The sequence below is a fragment of the Melozone crissalis genome, unplaced genomic scaffold (genome assembly GCF_028551555.1).
Source record: "Melozone crissalis strain CALT ecotype California unplaced genomic scaffold, PUWL_Pcris_2 ptg000081l_1, whole genome shotgun sequence".
NCBI lineage: Eukaryota > Metazoa > Chordata > Aves > Passeriformes > Passerellidae > Melozone > Melozone crissalis.
The window spans coordinates 4304389-4323559 of NW_026535858.1; the positions used below are offsets into that span (position 1 = coordinate 4304389).

Below are 19171 nucleotides of genomic sequence, written 5' to 3' on the forward strand. Positions count from 1 at the left end.
CCTTGGAATGCAAGGCAGTACAATCAATATCCAATAAAAGGACTATGTATGTAATTTACCTGCAAATGTGTTTCCAATACCATCAAAGTGAGTTTAAATAAGTAAGATATATGAAAGGCTACTGGAAAAAGATTTCAAAAAGTTAACACTTTATGGCTTGAGAAAAGGTTTTTCTCCTTGCAGAAGGAATGTCATCTTGAAATACCCTCCCATAACCCAGATGGTGACACTCGGCCACAGCTCTCCCTAAAGGACAGTGCAGACTCCAAACCCTTTTCCTTGACAATGCAGCATTAGCAAATGCTGCCTCTGCAGGGCACAGCGAGCACAAAGCAGCCCTCCCAACACAAACCAGTGAAGTTTGATGCTGAGCTCTTCTCAGGGCTGTCCTGGGCTGCTCCAGTGCTGTGTGTGCAGAGCCTCCCAGGGCTGCTCCTGCTGCCCTTCCCCCAGCCCTGGGGAAGCATTCCCAGGCACACGAGGAGGTCACCACACCAGGGGCTGAGCAATCCCCAACACTGCTTCTCCTGTGTACAGCAGCACTCACAGCCTGATTACTCATTCTGTAATCACTCATCTGAAATAAAAAAAAAGAAACCTACCTACTCCCTTGTGGGCATCTATGCTGGTAAACTCTATTGTCCCATTATGGCCCTTCCTAGGATTTTCCTGATACTGTTTGTGGTTCCCATTGGGACAATATCTGTAGCAAAGTCCATAATCTGCAAGATAAACCTGGAAGACATGAACAGACAAATGAATAATGCTTTTGTCCTTTGAAAGTATAACCTTTATAATTAAGTCTTAAGAAACTGATAGGTTAAGGACAGCCTTAGATCTAAATTTTATTAAACCAAATGGTGCCTCAGGATAAAATATGTACAACTGGGGGCTATAACAGCTGCCCTCCCCATTTAAATCCTTCCACTACTATACTCTTATCTTATTTCAGAGTCGAGCAGGATTTCAGTCATTTCATTTTGTTCCTGAGCTCTCTGCTCTCCAGGTGGGCATCCAGACATCATAAACTGCAATATGCCTTTCATGCAGCCTCACGTTGCTTATGGGACCCCTTCCTCCCCTCACTTCAGCAGACACACTCCCTCCCTTCCCCATTTGGGTTTTCCAGCAGCTGAGACTCCTCCAAATCAACTCTTCTGTGCACCTTCAAAGCCAGAGGAAGAGGCAGCAGCTTCCCCAGCTGGACTGGAGCTGCTGGGCACTGGCCCACCTGCAATCCAGCCCTTTGGAATGCCACTGTCACTAACTTCCTATATAAACTATTCAAAGTAGGCTGAAACAAAGCAAACCAGCCCTCCCCAACCCAGTGAACCACTCCTGAATTTAGAAAGCATTTTAAAAAGCCACAGAACCAAACTGTGGTCTCTCAGTTACTCTGAAGCAAATACATGGGGTTAAATCAATGTAAGAGAAAAACATTTGGCCCAAATTGCGTGTACTGCAATAGTGCCACAATCAGCATTCCATCCACAGACTTTTGGGGCAAAAGCTGAAAATCATCTGAAGGCATAGAGATCACTGCAACTAAATCTGATTATATGATAAAGAAAAACATCTTATTTGAACGCTAGTTTAGTTTCCTCTTTGGCTACAAAACAGTTTATCCTAAAAAAGTCTAAAACAAACTTTCCTGGCACTCACTTGCTATTTAATTATGTCAGTCCTGGAAAAGGCAAAAACAAACAAACAAAAAAGCCTCAAGAAAATGTAACACATTACTTTGTACCACATTCTGTTCAACTTCTGATTCCTGTTTGTGCTGCAGGCAGCTTCAAATCCTGGGATTGCTGGTCTCTTGGTTTTACTGTTTCTGCTGCAGGATCTGAGCTTATCTGGAGCGTGTAAGCCAGGCTGCAGCCCTCACTTCCTGCAGGGGGGTCGCTTTTAAGATTATTGATGATGTTTCTCACCTGACAGCCCAGCCAAACTGGGATACAAGATCAAAGACCAGAGGCGTGGATGGCTACAAAATCTGGGACAGGGCATCAGCTTGGTTGGGCTGACTGATTTGATTTTCTCCTGCATCCGTTCTCTGGTGCATTCCTGATGCTCTGGTCTGCCCTAACTGAGCCCACAGCCAGAGAACTCACTCAAATTACCCTAAAAACCAAGTTCTGTGAGTCTGCTGCCTCCTTTGTGGGCTGGGAAGGAGAGAAGAGCCTAGGAGGTGCATTCTTCCAGACTCAGCACTGTGCTTTGTGTTCTGCTTGACTACAGGTTTCTGACACAGACAGGAAGATCAAATACCTTTAAAAATTAAGGCTGTGCCTACATTAAAATAAGACTTCAACTGTTAGGAAAGAAAATACACCCACAGCACCTGTGGCAGCTCTCTGGTTTGGGCCGGGCATGCCAGCTTATGTGATAGAGACTCCCATATGACAGCCCAGCCTTGGTGATCTTTCAAACTATACCAACACCAGGCCACCCAGAAAGCAGCCACAAATATTTGCTAGGCAAACTTAACCCCCCCCCACCACTTATCCTATCACACTTTGTAATTACAAAATCACTTTGTAATTTTTTATTTTTAAGGTAGCTCCGTAATGCAGCACATTTTTAACCAATGGATTTGCATAAAACACCCTCAGTAGCCATATCAGCAGAGCAGTTTTCAATTTATACTGAAAACCCCCTACAGCGAGAAGGAACTTTAGGTTATCCTGCACTGACTGAAGATGGAAAGACCTGGAAATAAAGAAGCAACTGCTTCCTAAAGGCACTCACATGCAGGGTGATCCTGACATCTGATCACAGCAGGTCTCCTCAAAAGTTGGCCATGAGTGTACCAGGTCAGCTTCTTTCTGGCTGGGCCATTTATCACTTCCTTAATTTTCACATCAGATTTTGTCCACAAACATGGCAGCCCCTCAAGGCAAAGCCTCTTGGCCACCCACAAAAATCAATCCCCCTTCAGCTTGTACAAAACCAGCAAGGCACTGTTACAACCTTGCCACAACCATTATCAGAATGACTATGTTATTTTAAATTACCATTAATTTCATTTCATCAATTCTCATTATAACCCTTTCATCATTAAAAAGATATATAGTTCTTTATAGCTAGTTGTCACTTTTTGATAATGTAATACTGCATGCCCTTCCAAATTTGCTCAGAACATGGTAGAGGTAGCTCATTTAGAGTTTATAGTTGTTGTGGATTTTTTAAGGGTATGGGGAAGGGGAAAAGCGTGTTAGAGAATACTGGCAAAAATTAAGGCAGTTTTAGTATGTGTTTCAATACCATAAATATTTTTTATCTGCATGCTTTTTTTGGGGAAAAGCAAACAAGGAACAAAAAAAAAAAAAAAGAACAAAACAGAGCAGAGCAACCAAGACAAACAGGACACTGGAATAAGAAAAGGTGCTGTGGATTATGAAAATGTAGCAGGGAAAAGCCCAGAACAGCTGGGTTTAGCTGTGGCACAGTGTACACTCCTTCCCACTCACTTATTTTAACTCTTGTTTTTGTTCAGGTTTCTCTTCTTTACATAGTAGCCCTATCTGCAAAAGGCTCTGCAGTGCTTAGCACAGTCTGTCATTAATAGATTTTTGTTCTCAACCATGAGCCAGATTTCTAAAGTCTTCACCTTTAATTTCATGCACACATAAATGTGCTCTTGGTCAAGTGAATCATCACAGGCACAAATAATTATTTGTGAGCACGAGAAGCCAGCCACAGTTTCAGCCATTCCCTGCCCTTTCTGTGCACGACTCCCTCACAGTGCTTGGTGTCTGAAGTGCTAAATATCTGCTAAACACACACAATTCTTACAGCCTGGACCCATGATGATATTTAACTGCACTGAGCTGGGCAGTTATTAGCCTGGCCCTCTGGATTTTCATGGTATTCCCTTTATCTTGAAGGACAGAGCAGGAGATTTATTGCTGGGAGGATGAAGTACAGTGATTTTCTCTGTGTTTCCATTCCTAGGTTACGTCATGCCTGTAAATAATTAAGTAGATACCTGCTAATAAGAGGCAGATTGGTTGCTAATGGCCAGAGTGCTGTCAGGTTCAGCTGGGCACTGGGCTACAAGAAGGGTAAAGGCAGACTCAGGTCCATTGTGGTTACCAGCAGAGAGAGGGGAAGGGGCACAGGGCATCTCTGCCCTGGAGGAGAACAGAGAAGATCTGATTGTTTCTCAATTCACCTGCACTTCAGCAAGTCTGTCCCAGTGGACTAAAAAGCAGGAATCGTGATGATTCACCTCACAATGAAAAACAGCTTGAAATCAGAATTGCTTTCATGCAACTTTTTCCCAAAAGATCAATGCATGATTTCTGTATCTTCTGAAACAATTTTGTATTTTTCTATCTCCGATAATCAAGTCAGAGTTCTATAATGTAACTGACTTGGTCTAAGAAACATTTAAAATCAGGACTGAGGTGCACATACAATTAAAATTCACAGCTTTTAAACCCAAACTTGAGTCTGCAACATGTCTGCCCATAAAACCCATGGGGAAAAATGCTACAAGATGATTGCACGAGGTGCTCTCCCAAATCTCATTTATTTAAAATGCAGATTTTAAGCTCTTATCTGGTGACCACTTGCCCCTCTTAATAGCATCACCATTTAAATGAGAAGGAGGGATTTAAATTTCTTTCAGGGTCTATAGATGCTGCTTGTTCTGCTTTATCATACAAACATTTTGGACCGTGCAATGAGTCATCTTTAACTCTCCCCAGCCCTGAGGCTGTGCTTCACCTGTAATTGATAGTTCTGATGACTCCAGGTTTCCTTTGAGGCCTGTGTGAGATTCATGGGCTGTGCAGTCCCTCAGTCCATCAGTGCTGCTCTGGCAGTCCCTGCTCAGAGCCACTGAGTGCAGAATTGATCCTGTGACCTGGAACTCAGGGATGGCCCTGCTGCCCCTGTGAGCACATCTGCAGCTCTCTGAGGGCACTCACTGGAGCCTCTCCCTGGTTCTAACCATCATCTGGAGGTCACACACTGACAGCACCTTGACTTTATTTGTTTCTCTGCCGTGCCACAGAAAGCAGGGGATAGCAGTATGGATTTCATATGCCCTTTGAGAAAGGGGACTCTTATTTATTTGCTTTGGTGTAAATTCACCAAGTTAATTTACAGAAGAGAGAGAGAGACCAGCAGCAGGAAGTCTAACACAGGAAAATTGCATTTTTTTCTGTCATTTAGTGACTGCTGATGTGTGTTCCTAGATGCAAATTTGTCACTGACTTTCTGCAGTTGCAAAAAAAGATAAACTTTAGTATACAGGTACACCTGCTTTTTTGAACAGAGATTTATCTCTTTACCAAAACAGAATACAGAATTATATTTTGAATAGAGATTAATATTATTTTTAAGAGATGAGTTTTTGGTTTCTTTTAAAAATAAGTTTCTTTAATTCTATACTTACAACATTCTACACTTACAATATATTTTCTCTTAAAATCCTAGACCCTAAAGAGAAAGAACCCACTGGCATTAAATTTTTGAAAAACCTCATAACAGAAATCATTAGGTCAGGCAGTTTTATTATGCCAACTCCCACTGGAGCTAGAGAAGCCCCTGGGCTTGTACTCCTGAGTTGGAGTTTGCCACAGGCTAGATGCTCTCACTCCCTATTTATGAGATTAGGTTGATCATTTTACTTTAAAAAAAAAAAAACAACCAAGACCAAGGCAATCAAGTTATTCACTGTGTTGGCAGAGTGAGAAAGGTGGCACAAACACTTCACACATACAGGAATGAAAATTTAATTCAGACCATAGAAATGCAAGCAAATATTAGAAATTCTCCCCATTAGCACTTCTGAACTAGAATGGGAACTTTTTAAAAAGTTTTATAGAATAATTTCAATGGAAGATAAATTTTGGTGAAACAAAATTTTGCAGCAAACCTCCCAGCAGTGATGTACACTTTGTACATGTTGAGTTAGGAGCTGCTCAAACTGGAGATTTACTGATTTCTTTTATTTAATAAACCCTAGAAAATAAACACTAAAACCTCTGTCCAGTAACTCACAAGTACCTTTTTTTTAACCTGTCAATTAATTTACTATCATTAAACAAATTACAAGTGCAGCACAATCTTCATACAAATAACACATGAAACAAATCATAAAATCACCCAGCAACCTGCCCAATCCCAAGTCAGCTCTAAGTCTTAACATTTTATGATTGCTGGAAGTGGACACTTCCAAAGTGATTGCAATTTGAAAAACAGCAGCATTTCTTGCTCTCATAAAAATATACAATAGCCAAGACAAAAGAAAAGTCATTTGAGTTATGCTAATGGTTGCAAATCAATTTGGCTCTAAAGAGCCTCCTCCTCTGGATTCAGCAGAACACCATAAACTGTGATTATGCACTGGCTGCTCCCACTGTATAAACCAGGGTTGTCTTAAACAGCCATGCTGTGTTTCAAATGATGTCTTTCAGAAAGCTGACAAGTTAAATTTGACTCAGCCATTTAAGTTGAAGCTTTTAAAAAGAGGAGATATACTCAAATGGTTCACCTCCAATGGCAGTGAGCTGCTTTGCAAGATCTGGTTCTTTATCACAGCAGCAGAGAAACCAAAATTGAAAGAAGTATTGCTTACAGCTAATTATATTTAAGTGAAGTTGGAGATGTCCTTTTTTCCTAAATGATTTTTTTTCCAATTAAAAAAGCATACTTAGATTTTATTACCTGAAGAAAAAAAGACATCAGAAGAGCACGTGGAATAGACAGGACCAAAAGATTTGTTTTAAAACTTTTCACCCAAACGCTTCCATTTCAAGGCTGGCTTCAGAGTGCTAGAGAATAGCAACTTTAATCCTACTTACCTGTTCTATCCACTACAGTGAGTTAGGGCATGGAAACAATTCATGGCAATATTAGAAATCTAGAACTTCCCAGAATGAAAGTACAATGGGCCACATCCAATCCTTTACTGGTATAACCTAGAGCAGCAATTAGGTCCCACAATTTATCCTCTTCATTAGTTTACTCATCCATAGCACTATCCCAGTCACCAGAACACAGAGGGAACAAAGCCCAGCTTTGTCCTGCTTCTTTCTCAGCCCTCAAGCTCCACAGAGCCACTCTCAGATCTGCTGTGAGGGGATGTGAATGTTCATGCATAAACTCCTTTTAATATGTGAATTGGGAAAGCAAAACATTTGCAAAACTTAAAACTTTTCAATGGTTATAAACACAGTAAAGGTGCAGATAAGTAAACATGCTCACCTTGTGTGGATTGCTGTAGCCCAGCAGAAGATTTGCTGCTTTAATGTCCCCATGGACATACTCATTTTCATGTATGTACTCCAAAGTATCCAACTAGGAAAGAGTTCAGAACAGAGAGAACATCATCATCATCATCTTCTTCACTCTGCCCCCAAATAGATCTTACTTAGACAGGGGAACCAGGAGCTGCATAGACTGAGCTGACAAATTTTGCTGGGACTAATGATGGCAAAGCAGAAACAAGCCATACTCTGCTTGAGATATCCCTATGGAACTCCCTGAGTACCAGCTCCTAAATCACAGAGCCAGAATGAACCCAGTACTTTACAAACACCAGAGGAGATGCTGAGAACACCAAGCTCTTGCAAAGATCACATTCCATCAGCTCTAAAGGTCTGGCATACATTTGATCCTGCCAGCTATGACATGACCAGCATCTCATGTCACAGCCCCCTGCATCAACACCTCCAGCTCCTCTAATTATTAAAAAACCCATTTGCACTTGGCAACTCATCCAAAGGACAAGCCAATCCTGAGTTTTGGAGTGTTACAAGTTTATGAATTATGTGACTATGAAAGGCCTTCAATTTTTTTAAAAATATTCTATTTAGGTTAAAGAGATGCTTTGGATGCATCCAGTCTAAGAGTTCCTCTTCTCTAACTTGAGACCATTGCCTCTACTCCATTTTCTGTCCACCTCTGCTCAGCCATAGCAGTATTCACAGTATTTCACAACACAAATTATGTTACAAAGGAGCACTTATGTAACTTTCTGTCACATATGTAACTTTCTGGAATGTGCCAGTGACACCCATCTGAGAACAAAACTGGTATTTGCAGACTGGCCAAATCCTGGCCTGTATGATCAGTGTGTTCAGCAAACACAGTGAAAATTTGGCATTCAGGCATGCAATTGTGAACTTTGACAAATATGGATGTCTAATACAATACCCTTCAGACACTGAAAAAAAATCAATACATGCTGAAACACGAGAATAGGCTTACACATCTCGGTCTAGACACACAGGTTGAAGTGGATGGTCTGTGTTTTAACCCATTAGAAAAAAAATTGGTTTGACCAAATTTCAGTCTGTAGGGGAGTCTTGATTTTCTACTAAGTACCTTTTTCCCTAAAAAACCCCAGAGAAATAAGAAAATACATAGCATTTACACATTTAATTCTAAACTCAGCAGCCACCTAAAGGAGCTGTATGAGCAAGACAATTCTCTAGTTGAACTCAGCAAATTTGAGACACAGCAATTTCCTCTCTCTGTGCCTACCATCCGTGCCCCAAGCTGCAGAACAATCTCCTTCTTAAACCTGCTGCCACAATCTTCAAAGATTCTTTGGAGGTCTTGCCCCAGTCTCTCCATGACCATGAACCTGTAGCTATGAGAAAACACAGAAAAGGGAGGAATCCTTTCAGACATGACTGCAAGTTTGAGTTAGATTGAAAGGACTAAATCTCCATTTTTGAAAATGGGTCATCAGCCAATCTGAGGCTTAATTACCATTTATCTCATTACCTTTTTCCCTTGTACTCAGCCAGGCCTGATCCCCAAAACACTGGAATTCCTAAACATCTTATTTTTTTGAGATTCATCCATTTTCTTACTGCAATAACAAGAAGAACATAACATTGAGTTAAAGGCAGCTGAGAACTCCAGGTGTGGGGTGTTTTCTCTGTCCTAGGGCTGGCCTGTCTCTGGAGTCCATTCCTTGGTGTACAGACAATAAATGTGGCCCTGTTCTGGCTGCTTGGCTTCTGTTCTCTCCTCTGACCAGAAAGGACAAGACCAAGACCCAAATAACAAAACCTACAGCAATCCAGAACTAGCACAGCATGAGCTGCCACTGGTTCTGGCTTTCAAGCTCTAAAGCAACAGTTCTTAACAAAGGTAGTTAAACCCAGACTTGTCCTTACCTCTACCTCAGACATTACTTACTATGCTCTTGTTTTGCTGCCCTCTGGTAAAACTTCAGCTCAGAAAACAAGGGGCCATTTTCAAGATATTCCTGTTGAGAAACAAATAAAGTTAGTACCATAAAAGGCCTTAGAAAGACAACAGTTTCTTAAGAGAAGCATATAAGAAATACCAAGAGAATGAAACCCCTTTTATCTCCCAGATCCCATGGCACCTGAAATTTAATTTAGGTAGCTAAAAAGAAAAGTTGCTTGGCAATGCATTTTCATAAACAACACAGATTCTTTTAGATATTATTTAAGACACTATTTTCAGAAATATTTGAGATCAGGTGTGTTTGAGATCATAGTCTAATTTTCCTTACTAAACTGTTGAAGGGTTGTAATCAAGGAAAAAAATCAAGTCAAGGAAATACTGTGTGTCATGGAAATGCCAAATATATCCCCAAGCAGGCAAAGGATATAAAAAACCCAGAGCACCAAAAGCAACAAGCATGCAATAAAGACCAAATGCTGAAAATAAGGGTGGATAATTAAGAGAAAGAACTGCATGCAAGTTAATAATTTAGAAATGAGATCTGCACGTTACCACTTTAATGACATGCACTGCATCATCTTCTACAGGAACCTGAATTTGAGGGGATGCTGTAAAGGAACAAAGATATGGAGATCAAGCTGTATGCAACAAAATGTAATTGCAAATAAAGACTGTGCTAACACCGAGTCAGGCAACCAAAAATACACACCAAAAGATAGTCTGAATTCCTGCTTTTAAAGGTCAGAGCTTTGCCAAGTTCAAAGAAATACAAAACAAAACCAACACACAGAGAGAAGTTTTAATCAACAAGTAGAGAAGCAATTTGAAGCCCTGTTCTCAGAAGTGTCCCCTGGATGTTAATTAAGGAGTAAGCAGGATGTCCTCAGTGCACATTGGCACCACAATGAGCCATTCCATTAGGACAGAACCCTGTTTAAGCCATTCCAGCCAATTGGAAAACCACTGTATTGGGCTGCTGTCAATCTGCTGTCGTGACAAAGACACCACTTTAAAGTTCTGACCTACATTATGCCTCTAGACAGGATTGTCTGCTTTCCTCCAACACAAATTAATTTGGCCCTAGAACCTTGATTTCTATTCTGGCATTATTTAGACACTGGCCTAAGTTGGGGATAGCACAGCCACCATCTGCCTAAAGGGGAGCTGAGGGATTGTGCCTCTCAGTGCAAGTAGAGATTTCAAAACAATAATTGACCACATGTGCCAATTACAGCCCAGGAGACAGAACCTCTGTGCACAGACAATGCAATCCCATTTTCTTCTGACCCTGAGAGAACTATCAGCTCTCTCTGATACTACTGAGGCTACATAGAGCTACACTGGGATTAAAATTTAATGAGACTAAATCATCTTTTAGAATCATCACTGAAGAAAGGCAAAAAGAATACAATTCCTAGGAAATAAGTGTCCCTTTCAAACTTCTGATAATGATCAAATGCCAACAACAGTCCAGGTGTGAAACACTTCAACCATGAGCACACACAAAAATAGAGCCCTTTTATCCGCATAATAAAAATCTAGTAAACTTGGATCTAATCAAACCATCCAAGCTTACTGTTTTTGATGGTCAAGGCATAAAAACACTTCTACAATGAACAGCTTCCTTCAGCTGCCATCTTCCTTCAGTTCTATTCAGCATCTGGGATGAATCTGGCAGGGTACACACCCCAAACACCCACAGGCTCCCCACTGACACTTCCCCATGTGAATGCTGCTGTGCTAATAACACATTAAAATAAAATTCAAATATTAAAACAGTAGCATTGGAAGGTGTGAACTGTCCATAGACTCACACAAGTAACAGTCACATCCAGAACACACATTAAATCTACTAGAAGGGAAGTTTTGGTACACTTTGCTCTTACCATATTTTTGTACTGAAGTGGGAATTAAGGCACAGGCATTTATATCTTTCCTTTTTCTCTGCCACATATAGAATATATGTTCATAGAAGACATTAGTAAAAGGAGCACATCCCATATGTTATCACTGCATTCAACAACATCACATCACCCAAACAGAATCTGATGTGCTCATTTTACTGGCACAGATCAGAAAAGAACCTCTGGATAAGAAAATGTAATTCAATACCAAGTTACTTAACAGAGGTTTGATAGGTGCAGGCAAGTATCAAATTTAAATGTATTTGAAAGAGGCTGATCTAACTTCCCTGAAGACTTCTTGACATTTTATAAAAGAGGCCTCGTTCATGGTAATCTGGAACAGAGTAACAGCTGTCAGGGTAATGAAGAGGAGCAATTAACAGGAGGTAGCCCAGCAAAAGGGCTTCACCCCCGTGGTTCTTACACTGTGCTGGCTTGGATGCTTCTGGAGTCACACTGAAAGTCACACATCCTGAAGGAAAACACACCCAAACACAACCAGCAATGGTTACAAAGTGAAAAGGGAGAAAAGTCATAGCTCAACAGGACACTGGAACAGGTGCCCCACAAAATGAGTTCCATTCAAGTGTACAAAAGGAGAAAAGGTATTTTTACTGCACATGCATGGAACAAGGCACTACAGTCCCCACAAATAGCACTAAAGCTCTGACACAGACAATGCTGGGACAATCAGTCTCACCCATACAGGTGAGCAGAAGTTGTAGGTGCACCTTTTGTTACTCCACTTTAATTACCCTTTCAGATGCCAACCAGCAATACTCCAGTCACAGCTCAGAAAAAAGACAGACTATTTTTTTGTCCATAAATAAACATAAATGTTTTTTTAAAAATTGTCTCATTACTATGTATAGTTATTTAACAGACTGGAAAGGCTCCCAAGGTTTAACAAACAGTCTGATTACATACCTCATAGACCAGCACCACATACTCTCCTGCGAGTTTAGCTCATAGTTAATTACTGTACACTCATAATTAGCCATGTGCTAGCCTCGTTCTGTGTGGTAGCACATGGCTATTTATAATATTACAATCAGTAAATGCAGACTGCAGGACAGTGAGCAGAGACTCTGCAGGAGAGCAGTGCTGATAGGCAGGAGGTCCCTGATGGCAGATAAGCACTCACAGAGGGTACCAGGAGCACTATATGGTGAGATTATGTTTGCAAAAAAGCCCTTAAAATAGCATAACAAGTGCACAAGTTCCCAGCTTCTGCTGCTTTTGCCAACCAGAGATGCACAACCCCTGACATTTGGGGAGGGGGTGTTGCTGCAGACACACACCCCCCAAACCATTGTCTGCATGACTGGGAGCACTGGTGCAGGATGTAGCTGTGAAGGAGGCTGGGGCTGCTTTCACCTCATGCCAAGAGGAGTCTCACAAAACATTTGCAGAGGGCAAAGGACACAGCTCTGCTTTTCCTCCCTCCCCTTCAATCCAGTCACAGCCAGCACACCAGAGTGGGGCACACAGCTTTAAAATGCCCTCTGAAATAAAGCAGGGCAGGAAGATTCACATCCCAGCCATGATTCCCAACTGCTGTGCCTGCACATAAACCTCGCCTGGAATTAACCCATGCCCAGGATTCCCTGGTTTCACCCAGCACAGCAGTTATGGCCTTACCATCCACCTTAACCATGAATTTCATCCTTTTTGGTGCTGAGTGCCACATCCTTAATTAATGGCACTCTCTAAATGGTCACCAGCAATGGTAACAAAAGGGTGTTTGTGGCTGAACTGCCATTTCCGACGAGCACACAGCACAATTGCAGCCTGACAGAGGAACGTGCCAATTCCCTCTGCCAGTTCAAACGTGCTTGCTGTAGTTTCAGCAGTTAATTTGTGGCAGTCACATTTGGAATATGGTGAAATATTTTCAATGGCTCTCACAGAACCACTTTTGTTGACAAAGTTTACACAGTGGAAAAGAAAACAGCATTGATTTGGCAGTTTGGAGAAACAGCCCTGCTCCTGTCCACAGCTGGTGTCTTTGCCACTGTTGGATATTTTGAGGATGGATTTGTTTGGGAAACACAAATAAAAGTATTTTCAGAAGTTCTCTAGTTGCTACTATTTTATTTTTGCTTTGTCTCATTCATTAGCTAATCCTGAGGAGTGATATATCAGCTTAGTTTTTGCAGAAATTGAAACCAATCTCAAAAATATCACATTTCTCAAGTTACAGGCTACCTATAAAAAAGCTGGAGAAGTTCTGACTCTGTTCAAGCCAAGAGCTGTTAAATTCACTGGGTAAGAGCAGGGAAGGAGTGTTGCTCAGAGCATCTTATGATAAAAAAGACCCAAGCTGCAGCACTAGAATTACTAAAAACAAAATGTACACAATAAAAAACAGCATTTGCAATTAGATACAACTTCATCTATTTCCTACATAGGGAAGGTGCCAAGGCAAACAAAGCACATTGCCTCCCCCTCCCTGACACTACAATATCCAATATCTCCCAAAAATTGAAACATTCCATGTTTGAAGGGTGTTTACACCCTGCTTTCATTGCAGCCTAAGGAAGATCTGCTTCTCTGTTACTTTATAGAAGCAGCATCTTTTCCTGGACAGACACTTTGCTGAGCAGGGTTTTGACCAGGTTTTACTCAAGATTCTTATTCCTTTAGCTTTAAGTGTGTAGAGAGGTTTTATACAGATTACAGATACATAACCCTCCACTAGACCCACCTTCTGCAGGACCTAACTAAACTGATTTTGGGACAAAATAATGTTCAACTGCTCTACTGTTTTGCAGGTAACTCCAAATGCCTCCAAGTTAAGAGCATTCAGTACTGGTAAGGCAATTTCACAACATTTCTTACTTGTGTTTCTGTGAAAGCCTAATCCTGACTCACCAGAGTTTCTGTATGCCACATTAATGGAAGCCAATTGTTTGACTTTCAAAGTTAATTACTTCAAGCTGGAATAGGGATGACACATCCTTTAACCCCAGGCAGAAAAGCTTTGCATGGCCTGCTCTTACAGAACTCTCAGATGGGAGCCCAGGCCTCCAATATTTAAAACTTGATGCACAAACTGTTTTCTGGCAAGATTCTGCTGCAGCCCATCTGCTGGTCTGACATGGTGCCCACTCAGAAGATACAATGCCAGTTTCAGCAGGGTACAGGTGCCAAAGACAACGGAAGGAGTGCCCTCTGTGAGGCAACAGGTACCTGAGCTGTCCTCCAAAGCTCCTCCTCCATCCCCCACTGAAGGTAAATAATAAATAAATTCCATCAAAACTGCTCTCCTGACCTCCCAGCATTACTCAGCATATGGAAGAAGGTTCCCAACACATGATGTGGCAGAACACTGCAGTGTAAGAGCAATGACCTCTGCAGGCTTTGTAACAGCTCTCCACTACTGTGCAAAAATGAGTTACACATTCCAAGTGAAGACTTTCAGCTTACAGGGGACCAAAAGAAAAAAAGAAATGGGGAAGATTCCAGAGGAAGGACTCACCAGCAAGAACTAGTAAAGGTAAGGAATATTTTCTCTTTTTGAGATAGTGCAGGTCAGGCAGCCCTAAGTAGCCTCTGAGTAGCAAAATCATACTAAGTTTATGATTTAGTCTGTCTACACACAGGGCACTTGCAGTATCTCTATTTGTATAGTTATTATTAGTGACTAGACAAAAAGACCCTACCTGAAGTGGTGTTTGTCTACTAACAAATTTATTTTCACACCTGCAGCTATTTTTTCACCTTGAAGTTGAGAAAAATCCATCCCTAACCTGAGTTACCTGCTAGTGCTTTTAATTGCAGGGCTTTGCTATTATGATCTGTCCTTCCATTGAGCTAATAAAAGCCATGCTGAATTTATCTTTTGGTATAATTTTACTGCATTTTTAATTAATTTGCTGAATTATTTTAATTTAGGCAACTGCTGAAGGACTTTGTTTCTCCAGAAGCAGTTACTAAAGCAGCTTCCCAAGCAAACAAAGGAATGAACAACAGGACCAAGTGTGCTTCCATCGATGCTTCTCTTCCTTGACACAGGTACATCCCTGCTCACAACTATACAAATTATCCATGGAAATTAGTCTGAAACAGAAACAAACTCTCTTTCCCACCTCAGCCTGATTCCCAGAATATCTGCAGTTAGACTGCACTATGACCCCAGCTTAAAAGAACAGGACCTAGCAGACATCTTCCTTACCTCCTCCAGTAGCAGGGCTCCCTGTACTGCTGGTATTAAAAGACAATATTCACTCATTTAATCACTGCTCAGGAAAAAAATTTTTCTCTTCCTTGAAAATGTGAGAAAAAAACCTCAAAAGGAAAGGAAAGTGCACTGGCTACACTGATCTCCAAGCAGGGTACAGTTCAATGATGACTTTATCAATACTTACTTTCCTGAGCTTCATAAAATTAAAACACATTTACAATGTGGTAAGTTCTGACATAAAAACCACCATCTAACAAACATTTGTACATAAATTTTAAAAAATATTTTTGTTTATCAGAACCATCCCTTTCAATGAGAAAGAAGCCTGCAAGTAGATAGCACTGGATGCAGCAGGCTCCACGTGACAGAGGAACCTTAACAAAACACTGTGTGACCTTTCTGCACTTAAATTTTCAGTCCAAATTGTGCATTAATAGAGTGCTTGCAGCAGGACTAGAGAATGATTTATACAAAGATTGGTGTTAATTACTGGCTGTGATCAGAGAGATAAATGAGAGAATGTAAAGCTCCTCAGCTCTTGGTTCATTTTCCACTGCTCTCCACAGGGCTACAAACCAGAGTTGTGAAAGCACCAATGTCCCAGCCTTCCACAGGTGCTCTTCATTCTGCTCCCCTTACCAAAGGGGGAACAGCTCTACCTGAGAGCAAATTAGCACCAGCAACACAAAAATTTGGAACAGATTTGAAAGAGTCAGAATAATCAGAAAACAAGGGAAAGCATATGTGAGACAGGGCAGAACCTGAAGATCATGGTAACTTTCATGCACACAATTAGAAGTTCTGAAGCTCTACATTTGCATCTGGGACTCAGGGTCAGTAAATGGCTTTCAGCAGCTTTGATTTAGTGAACAGAACCTTCTTCCACAAAATGCACCCTCAATAAATAGATTTTGCAGAGATACTGTAAAATTTCTCAAGAACGTTGTTATAGATTAATGGAGTATGGAATACCCTTAATGGGAAATTAAGCTGTAACAACCACATCAAAATCTTTACACTGCTACTGTAAAAGTACTTATTAAAAGATATAGCTGGCAAAGTTAACCTTTACTTTAGTAAAAGGGCTGTGCTCTTCATACCTGGCAGGCAATCGAACCTCCTGTCCCCCACCTCTCTACAGCTCCTTCTCTCAAAGTCAGTGGTGCTCTCACACCTTGCTGTGGAAGTTCTGAAACAGGTCTGAACAGCACAGAGCAAAGGGGGTGTCTTCAAACACCTGTATCTTAACCACAAAAACTTGTCACTCCCCCTGGTTCTCAAAGACAGCTGAATTTTGTAGCATCAAGAAGCTGCTGAATGGTAAACTTTAATATAAACACATCAGAGATCAAGAGGTGGACAACAAAAAGAGAAAGCTTCAGTGTCAATACTTAGGGATGAATGTCCATTTTCTCTTTAATTGATGAGCTACAAGGGGAACTGAGCCTTCAGTGCAGTGCTGCAGGTAGCATTCACTGTTCCTGCTGAAAGAAGGGATTAAATGAACACAAATACCATTACAAAAGTGGCAGCTGCATTTCCTCAGCCATGCTGTCACTTACAAAAAACAGAATAGTAAAACCAAGAGTCCCTGACTCTCATTCTAATCCACTGACTGCTCTCCCCCTCAGTTCAGTGGGAGCCAAACTGCAACAAACAAACACCTTAGTATAAGAAACCACCTTGGTGGGCTCTGTGATCAGGCAGAAAACTCAAATCTGTCTGGAACTGTCTGAATCCCACGTGCTAAGCCACCCTCAAGGTCCAGTGTGATTTGGCTGCAGCAGGGAATGACAGAGCCACATTCTGAGGGATTCAGGAACACAGCATTACACCTTTCTGTCTGTGGGAGACTTCTGCAGGTTCCCATCTCCCTGTCCTTTATCTTGGAATGGAAGGTCCCAGAGACACCTTTACTTCTTAGCCCATGCTAAGGTCCATTTTCTCATGGCAACCTCTCTCACATGCCCAGCTCACAGCACCTCTCAAATGTAACCAACTAATGCTTCAAAGGTGGTCATAACAAGGTAGTAAGATGTACCAAAAGGAAAAAGAAAATACTTCAACAAGTGCCCTACCCTTTGACAACTCTGTTACCTGAAACCTCTGTCATTCCCACTGGCTCTGTCAGCAGAGAGCAGTGAGGAACAGTGTGAACTATAGAAATTCCAGAGGAAACCAAACCAGAAACTTCACCACAGGAACCTCTTGGATGTACTACTACTGTATCTGTAGTTGATTTCTGCATAAAAGGAAGCTGGATTGTGTATAGGAGTGACTTGCTTAATAAGTTTTAAGCCTCAATATTCCAAATATAGTTAATATTATTGTAACTCAAATAGTTACAGGCTTCAGGGACAATGCAGTAAACTGCTTCTAGGTGATTCCTCACTGCTCTATACAAGCTCAACTTAGCTCCAAACAGACACTGTGAACTAGTTTCTATATGCTGCCATGAAAAAAAAGAAAAACCAAGCTCATAATAACTGCCTTGGACACAGGATTTGTTCTTTTTCAGAGACTAGCAACAGCAACATACATTACACCCTCTGCAGTGACCCAGAATGCTTTACAAACTGCCTTTCAGAGCTATTCACTCCTCACAGAGCACAAACTGAAATGCAGTAGCTTCTTCTGAAGGAGTCACAGAAACTTATCTAGGCCAGAGCAAATACAGAACACTGTTTCCACCTCTGCTGAAAAGATGTGAATTCAGAGGCAGCACCCAGCTAAGTATTGTTACTGTTTCATTTCCTGGATCCAAACTAATTTACTCTTGGCCAGAAAATAACACTTCCCAAGCAGAAACTGAAAGAGGGCTACAGAGCATGAGGCGACATAAGGCCAAAACCGTGCCTAAGAAAAGCACTTTTACTTTGAAAAACATCACCTGGCGGTGCTTTGACACAGCGGCACGTGGGTTACCCCACTCAAGATCCATACAAAATCGTGTTAGCATCCAGCAAAACGAGCTGGACAGGCCATGGAGAACACTCTGCATCACGAGCAGGAATGGAGCAGGAGCAACAGCTCAGAAAACCACACCTGAACAAGGATCACCAACAGCATGTAAACCACGCTTTTTAAAATTACTGCCTTTTCCAGTTCAAGAAGTTACAAAAAAATTTGCAAGTCACGCTCTTAATTACCAGCAGTATTTTACCTAAATAGATCAGGCCAAATCCTCCCTGGCCGATCTGATTGCCCAGCCTCCAGGTTTTTCCTTCGGTGTCTTTCAGGATCATGTCTTTAGGGAGCGGGACTGGCAGCTTGCCTTTGCCGGGACCTTTGGGCGGCATGGTACCTTGAGGGAGGGGAAAACGAAAGAGAAAGCTTGTTGAAAGATTGCTGCCAGAAGGTGGTAACAACATCCCTCGATGCGCTCTGCCCGCCAGCACGGAGCAGGGACGGGGGGCGATGTCTCTCAGCCCGCTCCCCTTCACCCACCTCCACAGAACCCCCCCGGCCTCCCCTCGCCGCCGGCCGCAAACTTCCCAGCCGGGCACTTCCGCAGCAGCCGGAGGAGGAGGAATGGCTGGCGGGACGCCGTCTTCCCGCCGAGAAACCCGAGGCGGGGAAACCCGGGGCAGGGCCGGGGCAGCCCCGGCCGGGCCGGGGACTCCCGCAGCCGCCCCCTCACGGCCCTCAGCGCGGCGGGGCGGGGCGCGCGCCATTCCCGCCTCCCCTCAGCCCCGCCCTGAGGCGGCGCCACAGCCACCGCCTCCCCTCGGGGGCACGGAGCGGGGAGATGGTGACCGAAAAGTCGGTGTGTCCCGGGAGTTCCGGCTACTCGCTCCGGGAGAAGAGACGCGGAGGAGCAGGGACGTTAAGGGGAACGGAGAAGGAGAGAGATGGAGCAGGGAGATCGTGAGGGAGATGGCGTCCGCTGCCATCAGCCCCA

General features: G+C 42.3%; 1 protein-coding gene across 3 annotated transcripts in view; it reads right to left on the minus strand.

The window, feature by feature from the left end:
• VRK2 (VRK serine/threonine kinase 2) overlaps positions 1-18813 on the minus strand; it is a 36481-nt gene extending 17668 nt beyond the window's left edge. For all 3 annotated transcript variants that reach the window (XM_054290493.1, XM_054290495.1, XM_054290494.1), the window contains exons 1-8: positions 18718-18813; positions 18434-18574; positions 9733-9788; positions 9166-9235; positions 8746-8833; positions 8500-8608; positions 7219-7311; positions 603-735 (exon numbers count right to left, since the gene is read on the minus strand). In XM_054290493.1, coding sequence (XP_054146468.1) covers positions 603-735; positions 7219-7311; positions 8500-8608; positions 8746-8833; positions 9166-9235; positions 9733-9788; positions 18434-18569 — 685 coding nt within the window. In that variant the 5' untranslated portion in view covers positions 18570-18574; positions 18718-18813. The remainder of the gene's footprint in view (positions 1-602; positions 736-7218; positions 7312-8499; positions 8609-8745; positions 8834-9165; positions 9236-9732; positions 9789-18433; positions 18575-18717) is intronic.
• Positions 18814-19171: the final 358 nt, after the last annotated feature.